We start from the raw sequence: 9,453 nt of genomic DNA, 5'->3' as shown, positions 1-9,453 counted from the left end.
TGGGATAATTAAAACAGTTAGCCTTTTTGTCAGATATTCAGACAAACCCCTTGGATCATATCTGTTCTATCCCACTACCAGTAGCACCAATTTTTTGTTAACGAATCAAATTAGTGGCTCGTTTCGTTAGCCCCTTTGATCTTGTTCTGTTGAAACGCCTGGCTGCATTTAGAGGAGGAAGATTACTTCTAAGTACTTGTATCTGCAATCCAAGCTACCCAAGTTCGTCCGCCAGATAGAGATATGGAAATCAGCTCCCGTCCGGCCATCGACTTAGACACGTGTTGTCCAAGCCGGCGGTTCAACCGAGTTCACTCCGACTCCATCAATCGATGGAAACTGCATAGTTGGAGTAACTAGCGCTGGACTAGGGTCTAAAATGGCCTAGCCCTATTCCAATGCCTCGACTAGTTAAATGCAACTTTGGTTTTTTGCGGGCAGCGGCAACGTCTGCGCACGAACGACGACGCATTTTTGTGCTTGTCATGCCGGTAATGACTGCAACAACAGCAACAAATACTATATAGTATAGTATAGGTATAGTATAGTATGGGTATAGTATAGTATAGTATATGGCAGAACAAACAGCGCGCAGCAACAAAAACAGAGGAACATGCTATCGCTTTGGAGTTGTGGAGCTGCGAGCTGCCCGCCCCAACTGATCCATGAAAGTCAACCGAGCGCGTCCACATCCTACACTGAGAGAAAAAGGGATATATCTTAAGAGCAAATTAAAAAACAACATTTAATTCTGTTTTTTAAAGAAACAGAAAAGTTATCTACCTTTGCCAAACTCATAAAACTATATAAAAGAACTATTTGGCCGGTGCATATATATAAGTTCTACTTGGCCGACCAATGCGACGTCAGCAGCGACGTATTGCTTTGTTGTTGTTATGCTTTTCAAATTCCTTTGTGGCATTAAATGTAATGAAAAGAGCTCTGGAAAATGCCGAAGAGCTGGAGAAAGAAACGGCAGACTCGTCGCCATAATTATAATGGCAGCCCGACATGAAAGCAAGAGTGTGTGGTGCGACTAAGTGCGGGCGACGGGCTTGGTCCGGCGATCCATGGCATGGTGGTTGGATTATGGCCTGGCCAGTGGGTTCCAGCTACTCCATCAGATTCGCCAAATGCCTCAGAGGGCTGCTCTGCAGCGATCTGCTGAAGAGCTTATGGGCTTTACCACATCTTAATCTGTTGGCAAGCGGCAAAGTGTGCCCTCATAATTGCTAATTAACAGACAATTTCATGTTATTATGAATGTGAAACAGCTTTTAATTGCTACTTTTATGGTTTTTCATTTATTAAGTGATTTATGAAAATTTCTTTAAAATAATATTGCATGCGGGTGTGAAGGAAAGAGCTGGTGATAACTTTTCCGTCATTATTAGATCATTATTAGTCAGCAATATTTTATTCCCATTACTGCAGATCACACACACACACTTCTAAAAATATCTGTAATTCCAATTTTACCCCCTTTGTAGTTCTGTTTGCCAATGTTTCTGCATTTGCATGTGTAATTGAGGTGTCAAAGGCGATTCTCTGTGCCCTTAATTGATTCGCAAAGGGGTGCCCCCAAATCAGCTTAGAAATTACAACCAGATCATGGTATTTAATAAGACTCTGGGAATATGAGGGACACCTTACAGCGAGTTACATAAGGCGTTTCCCACGCTGCTCCCAGAATATCACTCATTCTAGCCGCCCTTTCTGTTTGGATCCCTCGCAGCAGATCTTTGTGTTTTTGAAGCAATCGGCTACTGGTATTTTCATGTGTAAACAAATGTTTTACCTAAGCCTCCTCGCCCCTGAAGTTTTTGACCAGAAAACACAATTCATCTTGGCCAGGCCTTTGGGGCTAACCAAATGAGCTGTGCTTGCCATTGTATTCCTGAATCTCGGCTTCTGTTTCTGCCCCTGTTTCTGCTGTTTCATCGTAATTATCAACTTAAAAAAGCGCTCATTACTCCTCAGAGGAAGAAACTGAAAAGAAAAGGTTGCCCACCAATCATTGTTAGAAAGTGAAGCTACCTGTTTTTATTATTCCTCTCTAGAAACGAGTTACACGAGTACCCAATGGTCAGGAAAAAGATAACGTAGACCTGATTGAAGACTTCTTGTTGTCTCATCAATGTGTGGTTTTCGATTTCAGCTCAAAACTTTTGACTGTGGTCAGTGCGTGTGACAAAAAGTGTATCTTGAAATAATATTTAAGCCAACCAATGCGAACCCTTATAATCCCTGCCGCCCTCAGTTCACACAGTTGCAACCCTTCGCAGGACTTCATAAATTTTAACAAGATCAGTTAGGCACTTGTCTCGCATAAATCAAATCCAATTTAATGGCTGAGGAGTACTCATCCCAAGTAAACAATTCAATTTGGCAAACGCTCTAGCCACCCTAACCACCAAAAAATATAGATCACAGTTTGATAATCCTTGCGCCCTCTTAAAAAACTCATCAATTGAAACCCGCAGACCCATAAATCAATAGAATTTAAAGCCAGTGAAATTGATTTGAAAGTCAGAGTGGCTCCCACGCCCTTTCGCTTTAGATATTATAATCATATAGAGGAAACACAAGGCCAGCTAACGGACTCCCAGGGAAATCCCATGGGACAGGAAGTTCTTGGTCAACTAAAAAACACAAAAGTTGAATGACAAGCAGGCGGGAAAGGATGCAGATGTGGGTAGTTGAACGTCCGTCACGTGCGCTTTTAATTGATTTTTGGCCAGGCGATTTGCATGGGAACCATTTGATTCCGTTTCCCAGAAAGACCGCGCCCGCTAATTAACCAGGGAGCGACAACAAATATTGTGTTAATAACCATAAATTGAGGCCTGCCCGAACCTTAACCCCTTGTAGCCGCCAGCCGCCATTCGATTTGCATAGTGCTCTGAGAAAACCGCCCCATTGTCTGCCGATCTTCGCGACATACCTGATGGGCAGCCGAGCAGAACCCCAATGTAAATACGAAATTTATTTATTTTCATTTAGTTGCACGCGTTAATGTATGCCAGTCAGAACGGACCTCGTCTTTTTTCCAGCTACTCTTTGGCAACCACATCCGAAAATTATACAATAAAATGTAAAATAAGCTTGGAGTTCTTATTGCCAATGGATATTTATACGAGCAGCTGGACACAGGCATCGAAACCACAAGAAAATGCAGCACCCCCCGCTGACCCACTGGCCACTGATAGTCCCACTCCCCAACGAACCTTGTCAATCTGCCAGACATCCAAGAAGACATATATTTATATTGGCGGCGTGACGGACTGACTGGCAGACTGACAGACACTCCAGTCAAAACGGAAGCAGTTGGGCTTTGAATAATTTATGATTAATCACAAAGGCAAGTGAGGTGCAAAACTGGCATATCAATTTGGCGGGAGAGAATCGCGCATCGAAGAAAGGAAATAACTTGAATTTGACACTTTTTATCTTGATTTTTAGGGTTCAATATGCTAAGCAATCAGAAATTTAAAAATTTAAAGGATTTACAGAACAGTAAACTCCTTATCATAGACTGACATAGTAACAATTTGATAAATTCAAAGTAAATATATCATTAAATCAGTAAAACTTAACTTAACCATTGAAGAAGCCACCATATCAATCACCCCACAATTAATATGCCAACGACAGTTGGTCAGGTACAGTGAGCCCCCGAATAAGGTGTTGGGGAACTTTGTGGTGTGGCCACTTCCTAATTTGGTTCCGCTTTGCGTTGTCGCATTCCTTTTTTTCCTTTCGTAAATTTATTATTTAATTTGTCGTGGCTGTTTGGTGTGGAATGCCAAGTGCCAAATGCAGCGGTCATCGCTTTGTATGCTAAATGCAAAACACTATTGGTGGAAATGGGCGTGGCAGCCAACACAATAGATGGAGGAGTCCCAGGCCAAGCGGCCAGGCCAGTTAAGAACTAAAAACAGTAAAAGTAAATGATATTGAGCCATAACGGATGTTGGATCTAAGCTGCCCATTTTCGGAGGCGTTGGAGTGGGTTACTTCCTTTTGGGAGTGGTGTGACCGCGACTTGACCTTCATGCCAAATAATTTTGATTGTCCCGCTCGACAGGCTTTCTATTTCGAAGCTCATCTGCATAAGTCCGCGCAATTAACAAGCCAAACAGGAACCGCACACAGTTTATGTCGAGCTAAGCACTAAATTAGCTCGCTTAGCATGGGAATATCGCTGGAGAAAAGACGCTGGAGCAGAAGAAGAATGCTCGCATACCAGAGCCTCGACTTCCGCCTGGCTTTGGGAGATGGGAAAGAATGCGGCCGGCATGGAATTCAGATTTAACCAGCCTTGTGAATGGGTGGGAATGGGATGCCAAAGTCCCCAGCGAAGTGGGTTACATGTTCTACTACTGCGGGTGATGTCAATGGTTCACGATGAGTCCCGTGCCGCTCGAGGAATGTCGCGTGAACACGGAAATTTATGTAATGGATCTGGAAAGATGTCACCGGGTACATCAACTAAAATTCCAAGCAATGTATTTTCAAGTGAATGCCTTTAATTTCTAAGAATAGTGTTTTAAAGGAGCCAACTTTTATATCCTGTAATGCTTAAAATCCCATGCAAATACTTCCTGTTACATAATTTACTTTAAATTAAAAGCCCATCAGCATGTGGCCAATTGTGCATTCCAGCATTATGCAAATTGCCAATGCCAGCTTCTCCCCCGTTAATTAACAACCCAGTGCACACTGGCCTATCACCTACCGGAGTTCACAAATATAGCTTAATACACAAATGCATTTTGTTTACCTATACAGGCAATGAACTCTGCGGCGCTTCGAACAAAAGACTTAGGCAACGAACTCGCTCTAGTGCGGGGGGCGGTGAATGATGTGGAATGCCAAAACAGGTTTGGCCAAACGATAAACGCAATTCCTTGGAGCCAGGCATTGCAATGGATTTGAAGTCTTCTACTCATTGGAAACCCCCTCCCCTTTGCACCCACCACATTAACAAAGATTCCTGACCGCGGCAGTTTCTCCATGGGTTCGATATTGCTCCTTTTTCCCAGGCTTTGACAGGCGCAAACGTGTTCGCAGACTCGGATGAGTCATCCGATCATGGTGGCGGTACCAGGCACTGAGATTTTAGAACTAAACAGGTAGGAGAATTTCACAAGATTCTGCATGTCTTGGCCCAGACGTTCTTGGGTATCGATTCGATTTGGCGGATTTCATTTCGGTCTGCCTTTGACTTCCTTTTGCCAGTGAAGAGGGTATGGTCTTTAGATGGCCGGAATGGTTTTGGATTAAGATAAGTATTGGCAATATTGTGGTGTTGTATAAAAGTAACCATAGTTGAGACCATTTCATTTTATGCCCGTGACTGGTTTACTTCCTCCTAGGTACTTGTTGTTTGCGACTCCCGGAGGTTAATTAGACAATTTGTTTTTTCCAAGATCGCGATTAAGGCACACATATCGGCGACCTTCTGCTGACAAACCCCTTGGCTTGTCAAAAATCCCACATGCTTGGCGACTAAAATATTTCACAACATTGTTCAAGTGCCAGATTCTTAGCCTCTTTTGGCGCAATGTAAATTAAGAACACAGCCACAGACCATTTATGGTCCGGCCTGGCCCCAAGACAAAGCCCAAGCAGGCAGAGCGAAGCCAGCGCAAACAGGTTTGCAATTAAACAACTAAAAAAATTATTAAGCAAAATGAGTCTGAAATTAATTATTTATGCGCTCAAGATAAGACAGCGGCAGCCAGCGAAGCCCCCAGTTTAGTGGGGATCCAAGCAAAGTGGGCGTCTCTGTGTTTTCTGGCCGCACTTCCAAGAACCCAGAACCAAGCACCATAACTCTGGCCGCGAAAGGCTCGGTGAAAAACACCCAAAGTTCACAGTTCAGTGATCACTCCCCCCGGAAAGTAACGCGTGCCAACTGGGCAGCTGCAGGCGCTGTACCCCACTCAAAGGCACCTAAAAACTGAAAATACCTAAAAACAGACACCCTGATCGTCATACACGAGTTCACAGCTCCACCGGCCCGCATAAATTAGAGCCGCGATCAGGAGCAATAAGGCGCATACTATATAGTGTGCATACTAGGCAGTGCGACCCTGAACAAGTCTGCTGCACTTTTTTGACTTATTACCGCCTGCTGTGGACCATGACATTTGTTGAAATTTGCCTAAAATGCCTGTAAACTACCCGAACAACCAACCAACTCCACTCTAGCTTGAAATGAGCTATACTTGCACAACGAATTTCCAATAACAATTAATCATAGGGAGAATAGTAATCGAGATCAAGCAATTGTTATGTCGTCCGTGTAGTAGAGCCAAATTGAAGGCGGTGGTAGCTCCACGTTGCTATCCACGTCGTCCGTCAGTCCATTCTCGTCCAGGGTGCCATTCAGGTCCAGAACACCGCAGCTTTTGCCCTGGTAAAATTTCAAATATTATATTGCAGTATTCTATATTTCATTTTCAAAGGACTTACCCCATTTGAGAACTTTCGCCACTCGTAGCTGCCTGCATGGTGATTGTATCGCTCTTTGTACTTCTGTTGGATGTCGTAGATGCTGTCCTCGTTGCAAACGGTCATGTACTGCGTCTGCGCTGTTAGGGTATTAACAATTCGTATAAGCCGTGCACGCTTTGTGACCCTGCCCATGTGATAGAATGGATCCTGGCTCCACATTTCCCCCGGTGTTTTACAAAACTCTGAAATGGCCACTTCCAATATGGGAGGGAATAGGACACGAGGCCGCCCTGTGCTGGGAGAGATCTCCGTGCGAGGCTCTCCGTTCTCATGGAATAAATGTGTGAGGTCCTTGCCAGCATGGGCCACCAAATAGTCCAGTGTCTGGGGGTATTATCAAATTTAATAATGCTTCTTTAATTCAACCCTGTAACCCACGCGATTCCAGTCATCAAAGCGATCCTTCAGCATGGGAGTTAGATCGTAGATATTCCTGTGTATGATCACCCAGCAGTCGTCCTTCTTGTTGTGCGGGACCACCTCATCCTTGAGATAGTATCGCATCTTGTTAATCGGCCGCTCCATTTCACAGATTTACATAGCAACCAAAACGAATGAAGTGTAATTTGATTTTCTCGACAAAACTGTCGCCCCTTGACTCGGCCCATTAATTCTGAGTTTTCCGGCGGTGCCGACTGCTCATCATCAGTTTCAGAGGTCTCCGGGAGCGGATCTTATCGCCGGTTGGCAGACCAATTAATTCCAGCTGCCACCGAGATGCCCAAGTTCCCATTCCTGGCCGGCTTTTCGGGATGCCATTGCATAATTAGCCGCCAATTGTCAAGTCGTCGGCAGTCGACGGTCTAAGCCCATCAATCGTTTGCCATAAATAGAAAAAATTAGATTAATGACTAATGGCATTTTTGGTCTAACCTCCGAGGTTACACACACTCGAAAGACATTCCAATTGATGGAAACTCTGTCAGCAGTTATTGAGGGAGCACTGCACTTTGAGATATTTGCCTCCGGTTATTCCGAGATCATTCAGCTTTTTTCAAGTGAATAGAAAACATTCTTAAGAGCTTGATTAATTTGGGAAGATTTTTCAATCTGTTTAGGTTGACAGTTATTGAAAGCGCTTTTCAATTCAACTTAAATTAATTTATTTGGCATTTAAAAAGGAACAAAGTTCTTCTAGCAGCAGCTGTTTGAAAAAGGGTTTGTCCGAGCAACATTCAAAACTATACCAATAAAACCCTTTTCATTCCGCCGAATGGTTTCAGTTTCCTTTCTGTTTGAGTCTGAACTTTGAACCCGTCGACCGGACTCCAGGTAACCAAAAGGTAACTAATGGACACACGTGATAAAATCAACTTCCGCAGGATTACAAAGTCGCCGACCTGGTTGTCTTTCAGTTAGTCCAAGGCGCACAGCTCGCAGCTGCCGCTTTGCGTCGCGCATGCGCAGACACAGAATTCGAGGGATTTGCCATGGCAACTCCCAGTTGGCCCAAACACACACAGAACATGGTGGCAAGGGGTTGCGGTGGCTGCCTAGCAGAGGGCATAGTCGAGTGGCATCTCATATTGCAATTATAGGGCATAGTGCTAAAAGGATTTACCGATGCTGGGTGTTTACTTTAATTGCTCGCCACGCGTCGCCCTAAGTGGTTTTTAATATTTGCTTTCTTTCTGTTGCAAGTCAGCAGACTGCGTGATTGCAGCAGCTGTTGGTGGATGGCCGCAGACACCATCAGTCGGCAATTATTTTGGGATCGGAATTGGAACTGGCCTTGTCCCGAGAAAGCTGCATCCTTTTTGCCAATGCCCCACCAACCAGACAAATGGCAACAGCAGGACTCACAATAACAGCCGCAAACATGGCTATTAATCACGCAAGCCACAACATTGTATAATATAGGGGAAGATAGACAGAGAATCGACTGAATGGATGATGTGTGAAAACATTTTTGGAGTTTGTTTAAAGTACCTCAAGCTTTACCTTAAGTTAACACACCTTAACCATGTGCAACACCCCGTAGAAACAACAAATTGTTGACGAATGTAGCCCACAAAAGGGTCTACAAAATGTTAAAAATAGCCATGTCCTGAAAACCAGCTGCCAGTTTGGTGGTGACCCATAAGAAAATAGGGCTCGATAGTGGGTTGAATTGTAATCAACATGCACTCAGCTCATTTGCATGGGTGGAAACTAGAAACTGTGAAAAGCGAGGGTGCGAGTCCTGCTAATTGCACCCAAGTCAACTGTGAAGCTGCACATATGTCGACGAAGGAAGGACAATGGCTCTAGGATGGGTTTCCCATTTCCCAATTGTTTGCTCGCCGACTGGTTTTGATTTAGTGGGATGGCAACAGCTGGTTGGCCATTTGACACGCCACTGCTGGCAGCCTTGATCTTCGGTCTTTGGCCAAGGAGTTGCTGGTGCAGCTGCAGCTGCCCCTTTCTCTCTCTCGGATTTTGGGTCAAGAATGCGTGTGGCAGGCACAAGCGAGGGGCACAATGCAGGCGAGTCCCATTAGCCATCGAAGCTGGAAGTGCTGCGGGTTAAAATCAACCCCAAGCGAGGTCCCAACCCCTACGCACCACCAAACCACGATGAACCACGTGCGTCACGCGCAGTCGCAACCGCTGACACGGCAAAAAACAAACAAAACAAATAGGATACTAAAAAAGTTGTTATACGGAGCGAAAAAAAAAACATGAAATTAATCTAATTTATTTTTAAATTTTTGTAAAATAAAGGTGCAAGCAGACTTGGTTTCTTCTATAATGCCAATATAAAAGTGGAGTTCCCGTCTATATTTTATTAGTTGAATCATATATCGAGCTATATTTTCTTTAAGTGCACTTGCAGGAACCCCGAATGGGACTCGATCTCCGGATCCAGACTCCAACCCCGTTCCGATTCAGAGGCCCCGTTACGAATCGAACAATGGCTTATGCTTTTGAGAACCCATTGAGTGCGTTCTG

General features: G+C 44.3%; 1 protein-coding gene across 1 annotated transcript; it reads right to left on the bottom strand.

Annotated features, from left to right (window-relative positions):
• Positions 1 to 6,211: 6,211 nt before the first annotated feature.
• On the bottom strand, positions 6,212 to 7,120 carry LOC117146609 (cytochrome b5 domain-containing protein 1). The gene is made up of 3 exons (XM_033312938.1): positions 6,901 to 7,120; positions 6,481 to 6,846; positions 6,212 to 6,421 (listed from the first exon to the last, which is right to left on the bottom strand). Exons 1-3 carry the CDS (start codon positions 7,045 to 7,047, stop codon positions 6,287 to 6,289), a joined length of 648 nt encoding a protein of 215 aa, XP_033168829.1. The 5' UTR covers positions 7,048 to 7,120; the 3' UTR covers positions 6,212 to 6,286.
• Positions 7,121 to 9,453: the final 2,333 nt, after the last annotated feature.

Source organism: Drosophila mauritiana, chromosome 2L (genome assembly GCF_004382145.1).
Source record: "Drosophila mauritiana strain mau12 chromosome 2L, ASM438214v1, whole genome shotgun sequence".
Taxonomy (NCBI): domain Eukaryota; kingdom Metazoa; phylum Arthropoda; class Insecta; order Diptera; family Drosophilidae; genus Drosophila; species Drosophila mauritiana.
This window is presented reverse-complemented; position numbering and strand designations above follow the sequence as displayed.

Excerpts from the sequence above, each read along its gene's own strand:
- LOC117146609 (XM_033312938.1), bottom strand. The coding sequence starts at position 7,047 with ATGGAGCGGCCGATTAACAAGATGCGATACTATCTCAAGGATGAGGTG. Across the intron at positions 6,847-6,900 it reads GCTTTGATGACTGGAATCGC|ACACTGGACTATTTGGTGGC; the intron begins GTGGGTTACAGG and ends TAATACCCCCAG. Across the intron at positions 6,422-6,480 it reads GGCGAAAGTTCTCAAATGGG|GGCAAAAGCTGCGGTGTTCT; the intron begins GTAAGTCCTTTG and ends AAATTTTACCAG.